Genomic DNA, 18484 nt, shown 5'->3' with positions numbered 1-18484 from the left:
TCGGTTTTATGCGAAATTACCCGAATACAAGATTGTCAACATCGGAAGCACGTGTTTCTATTTTTATTCTTACAAAGAGCAAAAATATGTCGAAAAAAGTGAAAAATAAGTCAATTTCCGAAGAGATTTCGAGTCTTTTTACAAGACAAACTCTCACGGAGCCAGACAGTGATGAAGGTGAAGTGAATTTGGCCAAATCAGCGGAAGTGGAAGAGGAGAATCAACTTGGTGGTATTCGGAAGCAAAACGCTCCACTTCTTGAGGAAATTAATGCTAAATACAAAGGAATTCCATCCTCGAGAGACTTGGACAGTGATTCGTCATTTGATGATGAAGTTGTTGAGGATGAGGAAGATGATTCTGAAGACAATGATGAAGAAGATTCTCAAGACGATGATGAAGAAGAAGAGGAAGATGATGAGGAAGAAAGTGCCCAAAGTAGTGATGAATCTGAAGAAATTTCGTCTGGTGAGGAAGATACGCAACCAGGGAACACGCAGAACATAAAACTTATCTCTCAGAAGCCAACAGAGACAATCTCCAAGGGGCTATGTGTGAAGAATCAACTGAAAATGTGGGAAAATCTCCTGCAAATAAGAATCCGCGCGCAATCGCTGATGACACTCTCAAATCGACTTCCCTTCCCGGAAAACTTTCAAGAATTCAAAGAAACCTCCGAGGATTTCTCTTCTCTTGCCTCTGAAGTACAGCAGAATGTCACATCGGTGGTTAATCAACTAATAGACGCCCAGAATATACTTCTTACCAATTTCCCAGACACGAAGGACTCGCTAAAACGGGGATTGTTTGAAAAAGTAAATCACGAAGATGATGATGATGGAAAACCATCGAGTAAGAAGGCAAAGCTGGAATTTTCATCAAAATCTAGCTGTGAATCATTTAGGAAACTCTATAGAGGTACCATTGAGAAATGGGGTGAAAGAACAAAATCTTCTAAAGGAGAAAAACTGTCAGATACAGTCTTGAGTGAAATTGATAAGGCCCTGGCTTTGAAGGACAATCTCCGGGCAAGCAGCAGGATCTGCCGAGGAAATTACAATCTCTTCCATGACTCATACGGGGAAATTGATGAGGAATCCGGAAAGAAAACAAGCCCAGAAGTCTATGACGATATGGATTTCTACCATGAGATTCTCAGTGATCTCATTGAGGCGAAATCTTCGCAAAATCTCAATTCCACTGCTGCCAGCTATCTTCAAAAACGAGCCAAGAACTCTGTAAAGAAGATCGTGGATACGAAAGCTTCAAAAGGACGAAGGATAAGGTAATTCATTGGAAGACTTGAAGACTGAAATGAAAATACTGAAAGTTCTTTTATTCTCCAGATACGTCGTTCACAAGAAGATGGTAAACTTCATGGCCCCTAATCCTTATTCTTCATGGAGTGAGGAGGCAAAGGATGAACTATTTTCTTCCATTTTTGGATCAGGAGCATCGGGGCAAGCATAAAAGGTAAGAGTTTTGAAACGTTTTCGTAATTTATTAGCAAATAATTCGCAACATATTTAGTTTGGTTTGTGTTTGTGTGTATAGAATAACCAAAGGTTGAGTTGATAAAGGCATGAAAATAGAAAATCTTTTTTGATAAAAGATAAAATTTTCTTATCAGGAGCATGAAGGATCTAAGAGATCTCTAACAGATTAAAATTCTTATTTTTTTAAAAAATTGTTTTTATAATGAAAAAAAAACCTTTCTATTGAGCAAAACTTCTTTGCAATCTTTATCTCTACCATTTACAACTCTTTCTTGGGACGTGCTTTTAATGCATTTTGCATGATTTTATCCAACATGCTACCCTGTAGTGCTAATTTCTGTAGTCCACATGCACATCCTGCCTCAGCCGAATGGGCAATTCATTGTAGATTGTCTCTGGGATGTTATCTGGAACAAAAAGAATTTGATTTATCACTCCCATTTGCTTACAATTCTCCGCGAAAAAAGTCTTACCGTTGCATCTGTAAACGAGATCTGACCAAATAATCATTTCCTGAGAGAAACAGAAGACACCCAGACGTCCTCCTTTGAGGGTTGAATCGAAAACATTCCCTGAATCCGCTACCATTTCCTCCCCTTCAAAGATCCTCAAACGAATAAGCCCAATCTTGGGGCGATGAAGCAAAAGCCACCTGTAGGCTGTTCGTTCCTTCCATCCAACATTCCGAGGATCCTTCCAGAGGAGTCTCACTTGATCTTTGGTGTCGCCAGTGTGCCATAAGCTATTGCGCAACATCTGTCCCGGACCTGTTGTACTATCAACGAGTTTCAATTGTATTCCCGGCTCAGCGGATGCTCTGAAGGGTGTAGCCTGCCAGTAGGTTTGAATGCTCTTCTTCCACATGACCGTGTAGAATTTGTGATTGCTCTGGTAGCTGAAAATGAAGCCCACGTAGTCATCGTCGATCTCAGTATCCACAAAGAAGGTTCCCTCAAAGTCTACACCACCGAAGGAATCGTATCCAACAGCTAGACCAGGATCACTATTCTGCGTCTGAACAATCTCAGCACCTTTGTTGTAGATCATCCAGTTTGGATCGATTTGAGAATCACCTTCAGGATCCAGAACTACAGTTTGGTACGTTCGGAAGTCAGTTGAGTAGATCTTTGAATTATTCGGGCAGTTGTCAAGATAATTAGGCACAGTGTCCAGATCGTAGTCATCCTCACAAATATCACCAACGCCATCACCTAAAGGAAAAGAAGATTTGAATTGTTTTTCTCTTGAAACTGTGATCTTGTTGTTAAATTCTCCTTTTGTCCTTACGATTGTTGTCCAATTGATCAGGATTGTAGACTAGGGGACAGTTGTCCTTCTCGTTTAGGATCCCGTCGTTGTCGATATCATTGTCGCACATGTCACCTCTGCCATCTCCATCTGTGTCTAGTTGATCAGAATTTGCAATCTAGAACGAGGATTAAGGATTTTAGTTCTGTTAGATCAGGCGTTAGGCGACTTCCTATATTCTGTTCAAACCAATAATTGATTTAACTAAAATTATTCAGTTAAATCTTGATTAACGATCTTTTACGTGAACGAAGCAATCTAGCTTAAATTCTTAAATCTCCTCAATTAGAGCATTTCTAGCTTTTCAATCAAGCTTCAAACTTAGAATCAACAATAGATTTAATTGAAACTTCAGTCAGATCGCTCAAACTAGGACATGATCTATATCAGACCTAAAGTTCCTTCTACTTCCTACTAACGCAACGTACCTTTGGACAATTATCTTGAGAATCCTGTATTCCGTCTCGATCGCGATCAATGTCACTATCACAGGCATCTCCTATGAGATCATTGTCGGAATCAGACTGACTTGGATTCGGAATGAATGGACAGTTATCGCAAACGTCGCCAAATCCATCTCCGTCAGAATCCAGCTGACGTTCATTGGCAATCAATGGGCAGTTATCGTGGCTGTTGAGTAGCCCATCATTGTCGATGTCATCATCGCAAGCATTACCTGCAAGAAGATTCGATTTTTAGTTAATCAGGATCTTATAGATTGCATGAAATCCTACCCAATCCATCATTGTCTGTGTCCAGTTGATCAGGATTTCGAATTGTGGGACAATTGTCACAGGCATCACCTTGTTTATCTCCTCCCCCAAACTCAGTGTCCCTCTGATCGGGATTTGAAACTAGCGGGCAGTTATCGGGATTGTTGAGTATTCCATCATTGTCAGCATCTGGATCACAAACATCTCCTATGCCATCCCTGTCGGCATCTTCCTGTCCGGAATTCGGGACGAAAATACAATTGTCCATATGGCATCGTGGGCTGGTGCAGTTGAGATTGTAGTCAGGCCATCCATCCAGATCCTTATCCGGGGCACACTGGAACCCGTCTCCGGCCCAACCAACGCGACATTTACACGTGAAGGAGTATTCCGTAATAGCGCGACAGACGGCATTTCGATCGCAAACTGTTCCATCGGGACAAACTCCTGGCAATGGGATGCATCCGTATGTGGAGTTGAGATGGAAGCCACGAGAGCATTGGCACGTGTAGGATCCTTCTGTATTGACACAGTGGGCATTGTAGGGACATTGAGCTGTGCCTGTGGTGCATTCATCGATATCGTGGCATGTCTGACGACGGAATGAGTGCTCCCAGTGAGTTATTCGTATGCCAAGGGAGTGATGCCCATGGAATCCCGGTGGGCAGGGATCACATGCAAATCCTGGCATGAGATTAACACAACGAACCTTTGGGTCACACGGTTGTCTCAAATCGCACTGAAAAAGCAAAATATTATTTATTTTGCAGTCAAAGGGATGAAGGTTCTTAGTTTTTTGGAGTTTTATTTACCTCATCAATATCAAAGCAGTATGTTCCATTCCCAGATGTCCCATGAGGGCATTGGCCACACCTGTAGAATGGATGAACGTCCGTAGGGTAGCACCTGACCCCTAAAACATCACATAACATAGATTTTGAATCACCCTCCTCATGAAAGCACATTTGGAGCTTTACAATAATAACAAAAATTAAGCTCTAAAAAAATCTCTTTAGCTTCTGGTTTATTGTTTATCTCTTCATCGTTATAAAATTTACATTGAATTTATTATTCTGTTTTGTACTTGAGCTTCTGGTGAGATTTTTCATATTTTTCTTTTCTTAACTTGTGAATATGTGTGGTAGATGGAATTAATAATAAACATTGCTTTACTAAATTCTTTTCTAAAATAAAAAAAAATGGCAATTGATCTTAAATACTACAAAAAAAAAATACATCAAAAGCAAAAGGAGAATAACTCACATTGTACAAACACTAATAATTTAATTTGTGGTGTAAAATGTTTCTTCATTAACTTATTTGATAAGTAATTATAGCTGCCTTCTTCTTGCACTTTCGGGCTTTATCTGCTTTATTCTTTTTAACTTTTTTTGTACAAAGAATTGAGATGTGTCAAAAGTTTCTTTAGCGAGAGAATGCCCTCCCACGTATGCCTTCTTAACGGTTGTTCTTGTGCTTTTTGTTGTTGTTGCTTTTAGTGGATTATTATTAAGAAAAAAAAGGTGATAAAGTGTGCTTTCTTTTAAGTACTGTCAATTTCTTCTTTTGTACGCACAAGAGTGATAGATTTTATTTTCTTTCTTCTCTTCCCAAATAAATTTTTTTTTAAATAATTTCTCATTGATAGTGTGTAATCTTTATAAAGGTGCAATTTGAAGGAGGGAAGATGGGAGAAGCGTGTGTGTAAATGTTTTTTGGGAGAAATACAAAGAGGCAAGGAGGAGACTTCATCAAGTTGTCGTTACCACAGAAGTTCGAACATGATGTTCATGTTTTCTCTTCAATAACCAACCGGATGAGTAAGCTGAAAAAGAATAATAGTAAGAAAAAATGTTTATATTGTTATTTCTTCTTTTTTTCCATCAAAATTCACTAACTTAAAAAAAAAAAGAAATTCTTTTCCATCTTAATCCTAACTTTTAAATTAAATAAAAAGAGACACTTTACGTGAGAAAAAAAAATGAAGAGTTGTAAGAAAAATTGTGAGAAGTTTTTTTTTCGGAAATAAAATGTAGTTTTGAAGAAAGAATTTTATATAATAGAAAATAAAGTGTTTTTGTATTTTGTGGTGTAATTTATAGAAGGAGAAACTCTTGACACATCGTCTTAACAAATTGATTAATTTTTTATTTGTACTCCATCCACAAAAAAAATGAATGCCACACGAGATGAAGAGTAACCAACAAACAAAAAGTCATGGAAGAGAGAAATTCCCATTGAAAAAAATTTATGACTTCTTAAAAATGTGGACACAATTGATTCTTTTGACTCTCTTCCACGCACTATATGCGGAGTTTGTGGTGTTAGATGTTACACGTTAAGAATGTCATATAAGGAAATTTAATGTGTGTTAGAAAAGCACTTTGAGGGCACTCCTTGTGCACCACTGACCTCCTGGGTTAATGCAAAAAAAAATGTGTCTTCCACGTGATTTGAACCTGCAACCTTTTGTTCGCATGGAAGAATGCTTAGCCGCAGGGCTAATAAGATCTGCAAAATTCGATTAAGTCTTGCAAATTTTTGTGATGTGAGCAACTTTAGAAAAAAATTGCCTGAGAGTTCACAGAATGCTGGTCAGAGGTGAGAAGAAGTGAAGAGAGAGAGAGAGTGAGAAGATCTAGTGGAATGATATTAATCCGCGTGATTCGGCGCTCAGCATGTTAAAAGAGTCGGATAGTCATCAGTGGCACATTAGTGTCTGTCTCTTGAGTTGTGTGATGGTTGGATTAAGTGGTTAATATGACATATGCAGATAACTCAATTTCACATTATTTCCACTTTTATATGGTGAGAAGGAAAAGAGAATCATTGGGATAGTGGAGATATGCCAAAGTTGTGTGTTATAAGATTACGTGATATTTTAATAAGTTCACAGAGTTAATTTGCACTCCATGCACTGTAAATTCGATACTTTATCGTTGCTGCGTGTGTTTTGCATACTGAAGAAGTTCAAAGAAATCATGGGAGCTATTCATGTTTGAAGATCACGAGAGAAATACTAAAAATATTGAATTAACTGTTAAACTTAAAGCTTAACTATGTTTGAATAACTTGTAAAAAATATGTTTTTTTTTGCTTAGAACATAAGGCTTTTAACGATTTTTTCAAAAAATGTCCTATCCCAGTTGCAGAAAATTTTAGAAAATTTGATTTTCCTGTTTTTTGCTTTATTGAATTTATTCGTTTCAATAAATGATCAAAGAATCAATCGGGACACGCGTAATTATGTGACTAAATAGATAATTTTCCCAAAAATTTAAACAATGACGTCACTATTTATTAAAATGTATAAAACTTTCGCGTTGATGCTTTGCCTAAAGATTGTAAAGCTTTATCGACAAACTTGAAAATCAACTAATTGTTTTTTATCGTTGATCTTTTCAAATAATCTTTCCACCAGGCAACGTATTGATTATAACGAATAGCTCCCGCAAATTCTCTCTCCGTGCAATTTGTATAAAGTAAGGCAATACAAACTGTTAGTTGTGGCAAGAAAGTAGCATAAAGATGCAAATTCATTAGCTTACCTGGGGCACAAGACTGATCTGTGCAGGAGTCTTTGAGGGTGCACGTTCGTCCGTCTCCCTCATAGCCACTTGGGCACGGTCCACACTGAGCTCCTTCCACAGTGTCGTAGCATTGAACATCGCTGTTGGAGAGGAAGAGAATTGAAAATGTATAAAGTAAAAGAGTGGAGGGCATAAAGTGATGTGAAAAGGCATCAAAATGTCCAAATGGAATGGCTATTTAAATGACAATAAGGAGATACATAAATTTTCTCATTTAATCGACAAATCTTATTCTCATTATAGAGTCGCCTCCAACATCCCAAATGTGATAAAAAAAATTCAGAGCCCTCCACACAACTTGTTTCGATTCCACATGTCCTCGACATTGTTTCACACTATACAAGAGTTTGGCTTGGTGGAGGGGAAGATGAGCTCATCTCCCTGGGGGCTTTCTATTGTGCGAAAAATTTACGATCACCCATTGAGAAACTATAATATTTGAAAAGTGGAAATTGATAATTTCCTGCTAAATTGGGAGTTCCTATAAGAAGCCACATTTAGGGGCTATTCACATTGAAAACAGATAGACCATTAAGAAAGAAAAATTAATAAATTTATCAAATCATTTTGTTTTTCATAAAATTCTATTTTCAGGTATTCAAGAGAGAACAATATTATTTCCTTAACAATTTATTAAAATATCAATAGAAACATTAATAGAAAATATAGTGCGTTGTTTTGAGCTAAGCCACAGGGGACTTTTGCAAATGTCAATATCATTATTTTATACCATATTAAACTTATAATAAAGATAAAGTTGCAATAATTAAAGTTTTAGCGTTCCCCTCATGGCGTAAGGCACTCCCACAAGCACGTGTGAGAAAACCAATTATGCAAATTTGTATAATTTTAGTCAGAAGATAAATGAAGATCTAAATAGGAAAATTAAGATCTCCCAGTGAGATTAGGTTTTCGTTTGAGGTTCTTCGTGGGATTCATGTGTATTAAAATTTCTCAAAATCTTCAAAAGTCTTAATAAAGGGGTCAATTCTGTCAAAAATCTTTTCTTTTTTTACAACTTAAAAGAAACTATTAATTAATTAAAGAAAAAACAATCAAAATCTTATAACTGACAAATTGTAAGAAAATAAATGAAAAGAATTGTTGCAAAATCGACATCAAAGACTTTAATATTTTTTCAAGTACATATTTATACTGATCTTCAAATACATCTATCGGTACAAAGGTTTCATATCACCTAGTTTTGATGTTAAAATTGAAAAATTTTCTAACTATTCTGGAGGTTACTAAACCTCTCTTAAATGTTCCTACATGGTATGGTGCAAGTTGAGATGAATGGCGAAAAAACAATTTTAATTACCTTTTTCCTTATTAATGTTAAAAAAAACAATTCTATATGCTCTATTTACAGCAATAATGCACTTAATTTCATAAGAAAAAGGTTTTCCTAGCCCTTTTAACCTTTAAACCGCTCATTCTACCACGAAATTATTTTCTTTCTCAAACTATCTAAAGATTAAACCTGACTTTCTCGATGATGTTCCCTTTTTAGTGGAATTCCCATTTCTCTATACAATAGCTCGCTTCCCTTTTAGGCGCGCTTCTATGTGACACACCGTTCTCATAAAAAAAATCCTTTGCGCGAGATGTCTCAAAGAGACCTTCCCACAGGAGAGGCAGGAAAGACAAGATTTACTGGCGCTCCCCTCGAGATAAAAGCGCCAAAGAACAAAATGAAATTGAATTATCGATTGTTGGAAGTGATCGCGAGACGTGTAATTAATTGTTCGTGCCTTTTGAGCTGGGGTACCCTCATTCCTCCTTTATTTTCACCCAAGAAATATAGGGAATATCTTGGGGTGTTTATCAAACAAATATGTCGACCGCCATCGGTGGAGATCACAATCACCGTCCACCATTTAGAATCTTTGGAATTGTAGCTCACAGGAGGTAATACACAATTTTGTCCTTCAGACGACGTGGAAATCTTTGTGGTTGGTCTCTGTCGCAAGAGAATAACACGTGATTAGGTCGGTTTTTTTTTTCTTCTTCATTTTTCCCCTTAAATTTTATTACGTCGGAATGTCCAAGAAAATGAGACAAGCTAAAATGTATGGGTAATGCTGCTGCTGGAATACTTGGAAGGCCCCTCTGGGAAGATTTCTTTTGTGTACGAAGCATTGGAGTGTGTTTTGTGAGAAATCCACATCATTCACTCCATCTGCCATTAAACTGACTATACGGCGGACACATCAAGTTCGCCTACGCACTTTCCGCTCCGCCACAATCCCATTCCGGCGCTTCTCAAACCTCGCGCTCGTGCATTTTTTTGCCATCGAACGCATAGCTCAACATTATGCATAATATGTTTTTTGTGTGTGAAAAAGTATGCTGCACACGAAAAAAGGGAACTTTTTTTTTCTATCTAAGCATATTAATATGCCCTCTTGATCCTCTCTACATCACATTGTGTGATGATGAAGGTATAAGATGTAGATGAGGAAAGTCTTAAGAACCGCAACATCTTTATACTAAAACGCACCTCAATTCTCGTTCTTATGTGTCTTTCTTGTTTTTGGTAATCAACTGGTTTTCTTATACATATTTCGTCTTTTTTCTTAGGGATCAACTATTGCCTTTGCCGCTCCCACCTTCAATTTTTTTTGGCGAGGGAATGAAACTCAAGCAAATCGTCAAAAATTTCATTAAACTAAAAATATATTGAACGTCGAGTCGATTAGAAAAGTTTTGAAGGTGGTGATTGAATGAATCACTTTTTCCAGGAATTTTTACACCAATAAATTGACTAATTCTTATTTCTGTCTTGAACATTTTTGCTGGCTTTCTGCTAGCTTTAGATTGGTAAAATGAAGATGATTAATGTAAATGCATTCATTGATTTTTTCTTAATTCTCCAAGAACATTTACAAAAACCATTTCGCTTCTTCCCTTAATCAGTTTGAGAGGGAGAGAGAATGAAAGAAAAATCAGACATTTTGTGGCGCAAAGAGATCCGGGAGGGAATAATTAAGATTGTCTCACGAGAGGTGTTTTTTTTAAAGAACTTACCCGTAGCATGGCTTATCGGCACACGTTAATCCCGGCTTGCAGTGCTTGCCGTCGCCAATGTAGCCCCTTGGGCAGTGTCCACACCGAATTCCTGATGTTGAATCGTAACAATGGACACCTGCGGGGAAGCACAATCAGCTCATTGTCCGCGTGCGGCCATACATAGCATTAAATTGAGGGGTGGGCTGGGACTGTAGTATACTCACCAGGGAAGCATGGATTATTTAATTCACACGTCTCCTTAAGTGGTTCCGGGCGATGTTGACATCCAGCACAGTTCTCAATTAATTGCCTCAAATAAGCGATTTCGTTCCGCTGTTGCCCAACCTCATCTCTCAGTTGCTTCACGAGGGCCAGCAATTCGGACAGAGCTTTCGTCATGGCATCTTCAACGCGCGAATAAATTTGGCATGGTTATTACGCACACAATTCTTCCCAAAAAAAAATTCCTGGAGGCACTCACCATCGCAATCACCATGAAGGACTGGAATATCTCCGCGTCTCTGAACATTAACCGTGCTCTCCGTTGGGAGATTTCTGTAGCGATCATCCCAATCTCGGATATCTCTCTTCTTATTCTTGTCCAGGGGAGCTTGATCGTTGATTAGGTTGTCTGCTTCAAAGCGCATGTACCTCTGATTGTTTCCGTGGCGATTCCTTTGTCGCTTCTCCGGCAGACGTCCATCCTTGAGATTCAAGTAACGTCTATTTTCACGTCGGTGTGCTGCCTTCTGGCAATTTGCCCTAAACAAGGCGCTCTCGATGTTCCCATCAAAGTGAAGGGGGTACTTTCTTTCGCGAAACTAGAGAAGAAAGCATGCAAATTGATTTATCTTATGATCCTAAAATATTATAGAGACATAGCTCGGGTTAGAAAACATTTAATTGAATAATATCCTTTTAAACTTTAACACGTTTAGGTACTCAACTTTCTTGGCTAGGCCACTAATTTTAATGAAATTTTTTCTTATAAGAAATTTTGATTATCTTGATCATCACAGAACAAATTATAAATCAAATTAGTTCCATAATTAATTTCTACTTACCAGCTTGATGATGGGTTCCTCAGAGGAGGCGTACAATTCCGAAATGTTGACTTCCAAATCCTGATCAGAATGCTTCTTGCAGTCCATGTAAAGTGTTGCATTGTTCTTCTGGAAAAGTATGGCAAGTGATCGCACAGTTGTGGTCTCATTGAGGGATGGTACAGCAAAGTGTTTGGAGTAGAACCGCATGCCGGACGTAATGTCGACGGTGACGCGTTTATTCTTCCGATCGAGGAAAAAGCTGAACTTGTGCTTCGTGGCGGGGAAGTCGATCAGGAAGAGGGCCTCCAGTGGAATTTGTAGCTTTCGGCGTGGTCTATTTTATGAGGATTTTATGTTAATTGCTATCTATGTGTATTTATTTTCCCCATATGAAGCTAAAGGTATTCCCCATGCTATTATTTAATATGCTTCGTGATTTATTCTACCATCGAGAGTGAATATTCATGGTCTTGTGACTCTTCTATGTATATTATACATGTACATATAGTTTGTTCTATGTGGAAATGGATGAGATGAGAATTTGTGTTGTCACGTGGATGAGAATTCTTACCTAATGTGTCGAATGGAGATAACAAAGTCATCTCTGATGTGTTGCTCCAAATCGGATGATGCAACTGTGCAGAATGCAAGACACAAATGGTCAAAGAAATTCCACTTGTTCCCATATTACCTCTCTCCCAGCCAAAGATAAATAAACGAGATTCCATCGCACTCACCGGGATCCACCGACAAACCGTGGAGTCCGTCGCACAAAAAGATGAGTAGCAGCGCAGAGAGGCAAATTGCACCCATGTTCTTCATCTTTCATCGACAATCTGTGGATTGGAAGTAGAGGAGAAAAAGAAGGTGGCATCAACTTTTATTTTAAATGTTTTTTGCGCATCTTATCTCCACATGGGAACTTTACTGTTTGTAACCGCCCGGGATTGCACGATGGGGATCCCTGGCGATCAACCACAGTGGGTGATCATTTGGCGCCTTGTTGCGAATTAAGCTCCTCACATTTTTTGGGATATATCCATTTCAATTTAACATTTCAACATTATTTTACAAAATATTCTGCAGTTTTTTTGTTCTTCCCTTTAGAGAAAATATTTAATATCCCGCGCGGAAGGAATTTTCGGAGTGAAGATCACGAAATTCAAGGTGCGATCTTCGCGAGTTGGTTTTAATTTCATTTCTCAGAGTCTGACCTATAAATCTTCCCGCATAAACTTTTCAATTAAAAGCTAAATTTGAAAGAAACATTTTGTTGAAATCGAACTGTGAGGCTGAAGGAAACAATCATGGCAAATAAATTGGAATTTATAAGCCCAATGGGCATTCCTTCAACCAAGGATACTCTTAATATGTGGCGCAATGTTATGTTTGTTTATTTAGGGCATTTTGAGGGCCTCATACTGATTTCATTTAAATTGTTTATCACCTTCATATTGATTTAAAAGCTATTTATACTCATTTACGCAACATTTTGGGAGTTTTATTTGCTAAATAAAAAACAATTGCAGTGAAATAAGAGACCATTTGTAATATTAAAATATTATGGATGAAAAATTGAATTCCGAACCTTGTTTTAATTTAATCAAAATTGTTTATCTAAAATACAACCAACTCTATTTATTACATACATATGTATTTACATAGAATCCTGGCGTTAAAGTCTTTTGATCCTCTTTACATGCGGTGTTAAGATCACGATCAATTAAGTCACGTTCAATTTAATGTTGCGCGTTAAAGTGTGCATGTAGCAGCAGTAAAATTACAAGATTTGTTGGGGAAATTATGGTGCTAGATCGACAGGAATTGACTCTTAAACACAATTTATATCAATTCACGCCGAATTAGTGTGATTTATATTTCATCCTTTTGCTCATAGCATCTTCGCGCGATCGCACCTCTGTATATGTGATCGACCCCGTATAGAGTCCGTGCCAATGGCAATGAGATAAAAATTTCTTGTTAACACAATTGTAAAGTGTCATCTTCACACGTGATTCCCGGTACATCTTTGGCTGCAAGCAGATCTTATACAATTTATGATTCTCGTGATCCTTGTGCATGTCTCTGCGGGCACGCAAAAAAGTGGCGACGTCTCAAAGGCAAACCGCGCGCGCTGAATAATTTTATGTGTTGGCGTCTTTTGCTGAATTGTGAGGTACAAAATTTATTTATTTTTTATTCCACCAACAATGCACCATTTTCTGTGGAATATGCGCGCAGACAAATCAATTCACGCACAGCTTGACAAAAAAAAATAAAGAGTGGAGAATACTCCTCTTCTTAAATCCTCATTTGAGAAGCCAAAACCATTTTGCCCTTCTCTCGCGCATATAACTTTGCGGCTTTTGTCGTGGGAATTGTAAATTAATTTGGAGGGACTTTTTGGGTGCGACAATAATACATTAAACTACAATAGAACACATTAATAACAATTTTCCTTTTGAGGGCGATCGTTTTGTTTTTTTGGGAGACTCTCGTTGTGGTTGTTTAGCAATGTCGAAGGGAATTCTCTCTCTATTAGAAAAATTTTATATGGAGGGGAAATACAAAATTGTTAGCCAATTGCTCAATTCGGTAAAAGAAATAGTAATAAAACAGTCAAATAAATCTTCCTCACGCAATTTGTGTGGAGAGATTGAATTGGAAGACTCCACTAAAAGTTCATAATTTGACGCAATCAACCGTTTTATCAGGGCAGTCTATTAATTCTTTTAGTTGTAAAATGCAGATTTAGCGATATAGGTGAGAGATTTTTTTGATCTTTCGATGTTCTTTTTTTATGAGCTCGTTAGAATATGGGATGTAGTGTAGTGAGTATCCTATCAATTTTAAGCATTTTAAATGAAATTTGTTGATGTTACAAGAACTTCATAAAACCACAAACTAAAATTTTATAAATATTTGAATTGAAGCTTTAATAAAAATGTTTGGTGAAATAGGAATAGCCCTTCCAGCGTAAGCCAATGGATCAACCCAAACCTGGTGGATCAGCTTTTGATGCTTCACGATTGAAAGGATACGTTTGGGTTGATCCACCTTGGCTGACTTTTTCACCAAACATTAACATTTAGTCGTTAGATCTTACCAAAGTTAAAAAGAAATCTTCCAATTTTGGCCACAGTGACCACAGACGTCTGTTTAGGAAGTTTTCTCAAATAAAAATCATTTTTCAAATAAAAACATCAAACAAAGAAAAATGACTTCGATTAAAGATTTTTGTGTTTCTGCGCTACCAACTCCAAATTAAGTCCATTGTGATTTCTTCCTCCGCAAAATGTGATATTTTGCGATCATTTTAAATTGTCGCATTTTCGGTCCCATAAAACGATTGTGTGGTGTTTTGTCATTCAAATTGCTCCCAATTAAATGTAGTCTCAAAAGTTGGCGGTAGGTATATCAAATCCACGTGAGAAGTGGTGGTAAGAGTTATAAATCAAATGTGATTTGATGAAAAAATCAACACTCTTGAGAAGGTCGTGATTGGACGGTAGTGCGTTGGAGCTGAATTGCCATAAACAGCCAACCCAGCCATAGGTCCCCGCTCACAGCTGAGAGTCTGTCGCGATCGGCTGTTGACTGACCAATTTGCCGAGAAGAAGATTTGTGGCTCTTCTCGTTTTTCTTTTACCTCATCGTCTCATCAAAAGAAACATCGCTTAAAGAGGCATCTCTGTGATGGCAAAAATGTCGATTGATAAACAAAATGGACCTATTGGCAATTTGTTAACTTTGAAAAAAAATCCACATAAAGCCATCCAAAAGAGAGACACCTTACTGCTCATTTAAATAAAATATTTCACTTTTTGCTCAGCATCTCAGTCTTTGCGTCCAGACACGCTATATTTGGGATGTTTGCCCAATTATTGAAATTCTTGTGGATTTTCTTCCGCAAACACACTCATGGTCTCGTTTTTTTTTCATTATACATATTCCGACGCCAAAATATGTGTGGACATTGTGAGAAAAACTTGACTTGCTTTCCATAAAAGAATGTGGGGGAGATGAGTTTTGGGTTTTTATAGGAAAGAAAAATGCTCAAGTATTTCCACACATACGCGGAGCTTTCTCTTCAAGTGCAAAAAAGTAGTGAAGAAAACCCGCAGCCTGGTAGCCAAATACATGCAAAGCATTCTCATAAATATTTAATTAAATTATCCAATATGCTGTATGTTTATAGGCGTAATGGATTAAATATCAGATGTCGACGGTTGGGAAAATCATCAAATTAATTAAATTAAATAATTTTCTCGCTATTTCATGCGGTAGCTAAAGTAAAATTTTATCAGGATGATCATTATGTTTTAGAAAAAATATATGTTTTAGTATCCTTGCTTCTCTTAATCTTGTTCAATGCCACACAGTTCTATAAAACTTTATAGGTTTTAGCAATTACTTTAATCACTGTGTAACTGAAGCTAATATTTGTTCTGTTTATTTTTATCAAATTATTGTTTTTAATTACAGATTCATAGCATCATCCCACACAGCATCATGCCTCTGCAATTTCAACATTATGTTAATCCTAAATAGCTAAGGTAAGTCCATGTATTTAGATTAAAAAGCCAAGAATTTCATCAGAATATCTTTATGAATTTTAACTGATTTTAATTTAAAAAAAAATAGAAATGTTCTTGGAAATATTTTGAATAATTAGAAAAATTAGAATGAGTAGTTAGAAATCTATTTTATGGGATAATTTTATAAAACAAATCTTAATTTTTTGTTTAATTCAATACGCACCAAATATTGATTAAGAAATGGACTTATGAGTCAAAGTTGGTAAAAAATAAATTACTAAGGCTTTTGCATTCAAGTCAACTTTTAACGTTTCTTTTTCATAATATTTGACATTCTTTTCTAATGTTTGACATTTCTTTTCTAACGTTCATAGGGCGTTTTAATGAAATGTACTTTTTTAGCTTTTTCAATTAAGCTTTAGCCTAAAAATAATTGATTTCATTTGAGCTTCAAATAGTCCTGAACTACTGAGCTTTCAAGATGCTAAAACACTCGAGAGCCCCTTTTACCTATGAAACTGTTATTATTGGTCAAAACTGTCCCAGATATTTCAATATTTTACCTAATAATTATAAAGAAACTCCGGTTTCATTTCTAACTTCTCGTGCATTTATCCAACAAAACATACAAAATCCCATTTGAATAAACTTCCAATCTACACCTTTTGCTCTCTTTTTCTCTTTTGCCGTGTGAAATGACTCACAAACTCCCTCCTTTTGGAATGCAAATTGAATTTTATGAGGAATTTCTAATTGTTCTAACACAACGCGAAGGGGTGTTCGAGAGTAAAGTGAAAGAGTTGAGCACACTGCTACAGAGAAATTTCCGTGGGCAAGTTTGCAATGAGAATTAATTTATGAAGAAGACACCTCAAGTTCCACGAATAATTTACGGGGAGGCTTTTTCACATATAAGCAGTCCCTCAGATGCGCGGGAAAAATTAACTACAATCCGTGAGATCTCTCCTCTGGGGCATGGTAAAGGATATGGGATAAAAAGAGATGATGAAATTGAAGCTCACCAAGCACTTCTTTTGGTATAATGTAGAAACATACCCACTTCTGTTTAGAACGGAAATAGCTGTGGAGGAGATTCATCAAATGCAAGTGTCGCGTGAAGAATTTTTTTCCCTCATTTTCTTCTGGAGCGGAAAATTTATGGGAAAATTCTTCGGTGTGCTACTTTTTCCACAAGAATTGAAATTTACGCTGTCTTTGAATTTTATGATGGAAGAAATGAGTTTATTGGTTGATTTCGAATGCCTCAAAATTTGGTATTTTCTCCCATGTGGCTCTGTTTCGGTTTGGGTAAAAGTTTTGGGGATTAGTGAAGGTAAAAAGGCACGAGAGGGGAGGCATTTAGTGCGAGTCATAGAGAACTCCAGTCCCGGAAGAATGCAAATTGTGGGCGTTCTTAGACACCTACTCAGTGGCTGGGCTCGTATTCTTTCTTTTTCGTTTAGCTTTTTATTAAATGACGACGAAACCGCACTAACAAACACCAAAGACGTGTCTCCATTGTGGCAAAGATCGTTATGATTGCCATCAAAGATGGAAAATTCAAAACATATTTATTTTTATGACACCACAAACAGTAGAAAACACGAAAATCCTACAGCTGTTGCATCGAGAAAATTATTATCGTTTTATCGTTGAGAAAAAAAATGATGAAAAATGCACCGAAAAGCATCGAACGTTTTATTGATCGTGCGAGAGAGGTGGGAAAAGTAAATGGGCGATAAATCAATGAGATATTGTCGATTGATTTAAAAAAAAAATTGGGCGCGAAAGTGATTTGCAGCCCAAAAAAATTACCTCCTCGTTTCAACTCTTTGTCGCACACCAACCGCCCAAAAAACTTGATGGGAATCTGAGAAAAAAATATCACTGCACTCTCACACCTCTGAGGATCACTCGAAAAATTTATATGATCACTTTAGGTGGATTCCTTTGGGGAATTCTCACACCCACACTAACACTGGCACTGGTTAAGGAATCTGAGAAATTTTCCTCAAAAATGAGGATCAGCAGGCAAATTCGCGCGCACGCCGCGAAGCACTTGGTATGTGTGTTTAAGATCACCTCTCGCGATCACCCAAGACGTTACACTACCAATCCCAGTGACATCCAACGGTGCACTGATTCCGAGATCCATCGTCAAAAGTAGTGGCACTTGATCGTTTCTTCCTCTCCTCGCGTTCGCGCTCATGGGACCGTCCGGAGGGGGCAGATTTGATGAGGTTCTTGCTGTGGCGCTGATCAAGGTAAAGAAATCATGTTGCAGAGAGAATCCAACGAGAGATAATCAGTTTCGTCCTACGTAAATAGCGTTTTTCATCGAGAGAACGCCACTCACAAGTGGTGCTTTGTCGACACGATCGACACGGCGTCAAATGTAAGAAAAAATGTGTCTCGTATTTTGAATATTTTATTTAATTCAAAACATACCAAACTGATCACTTTCAATGTAGGTATTTTTATTTATTAATTGAGTGTGTGTTACATCGAGAGCACATTAGAATTACCCTGCAAATTTTATTTAGATCACTCGCATTTTTAGAATTCTTGCAAACGCTTGGAATTGTGCTTTTGAAGAGAGTCTCAAATAAAATAATTTTTTAAAGTCTGAAATGTTAGGAAAATTCTGCTTTACCAAAAGAGAATAATCACATTAAATTATTTGAATAATTTATACTGCCTAATTTTGTACCTGATGAATTTTACAGCAATATCCGAAATGGATAATATTGTTGTGAATCATGAAAATAACAAGCCAAAGAA

The 18484-nt window shown here is 37.2% G+C and overlaps 2 protein-coding genes across 4 annotated transcripts; one reads left to right on the top strand and one right to left on the bottom strand.

Annotated features, from left to right (window-relative positions):
* Positions 1-24: 24 nt before the first annotated feature.
* Positions 25-15864, top strand: LOC129792861 (protein Aatf). 3 transcript variants are annotated; one of them, XM_055832243.1, is made up of 3 exons: positions 25-1285; positions 1347-1473; positions 5166-5588. In XM_055832243.1, the coding sequence occupies exons 1-2, from the start codon at positions 87-89 to the stop codon at positions 1468-1470; spliced, it is 1323 nt and encodes a 440-aa protein (XP_055688218.1). In that variant the 5' UTR covers positions 25-86; the 3' UTR covers positions 1471-1473; positions 5166-5588. The 3 variants fall into 3 exon arrangements, with proteins under 3 accessions (XP_055688218.1, XP_055688220.1, XP_055688221.1); XM_055832245.1 differs by having other exon boundaries at positions 29-1285; positions 5184-5588; XM_055832246.1 differs by lacking the exon at positions 5166-5588 and adding an exon at positions 15651-15864 and having other exon boundaries at positions 35-1285.
* On the bottom strand, positions 1481-17846 carry LOC129792860 (cartilage oligomeric matrix protein). The gene is made up of 14 exons (XM_055832242.1): positions 17519-17846; positions 11903-12001; positions 11737-11800; positions 11184-11499; positions 10601-10940; positions 10344-10523; positions 10138-10255; positions 7066-7187; positions 4330-4430; positions 3539-4256; positions 3233-3480; positions 2784-2922; positions 1970-2707; positions 1481-1903 (listed from the first exon to the last, which is right to left on the bottom strand). The coding sequence occupies exons 2-14, from the start codon at positions 11985-11987 to the stop codon at positions 1827-1829; spliced, it is 3246 nt and encodes a 1081-aa protein (XP_055688217.1). The 5' UTR covers positions 11988-12001; positions 17519-17846; the 3' UTR covers positions 1481-1826.
* Between the last annotated feature and the right edge of the window lie 638 nt (positions 17847-18484).

The sequence above is a fragment of the Lutzomyia longipalpis genome, chromosome 3 (genome assembly GCF_024334085.1).
Source record: "Lutzomyia longipalpis isolate SR_M1_2022 chromosome 3, ASM2433408v1".
In the NCBI taxonomy this organism is placed as follows: Eukaryota; Metazoa; Arthropoda; class Insecta; order Diptera; family Psychodidae; genus Lutzomyia; species Lutzomyia longipalpis.
Note: the sequence above shows the minus strand (reverse complement) of the source record. Positions and strands in the feature narration are given on the sequence as shown.

What these genes read in the sequence shown, in the direction of transcription:
- LOC129792861 (XM_055832246.1), top strand. Translation starts at nt 87, where the DNA reads ATGTCGAAAAAAGTGAAAAATAAGTCAATTTCCGAAGAGATTTCGAGT. An exon ending in TCAAAAGGACGAAGGATAAG is followed by an intron (nt 1,286 to 1,346) that starts GTAATTCATTGG and finishes TTTATTCTCCAG; the next exon opens with ATACGTCGTTCACAAGAAGA.
- LOC129792860 (XM_055832242.1), bottom strand. Translation starts at nt 11,987, where the DNA reads ATGAAGAACATGGGTGCAATTTGCCTCTCTGCGCTGCTACTCATCTTT. An exon ending in AGATCAGTCTTGTGCCCCAG is followed by an intron (nt 4,431 to 7,065) that starts GTAAGCTAATGA and finishes GTGATGTTTTAG; the next exon opens with GGGTCAGGTGCTACCCTACG. An exon ending in CACAGACAATGATGGATTGG is followed by an intron (nt 3,481 to 3,538) that starts GTAGGATTTCAT and finishes ATCTTCTTGCAG; the next exon opens with GTAATGCTTGCGATGATGAC.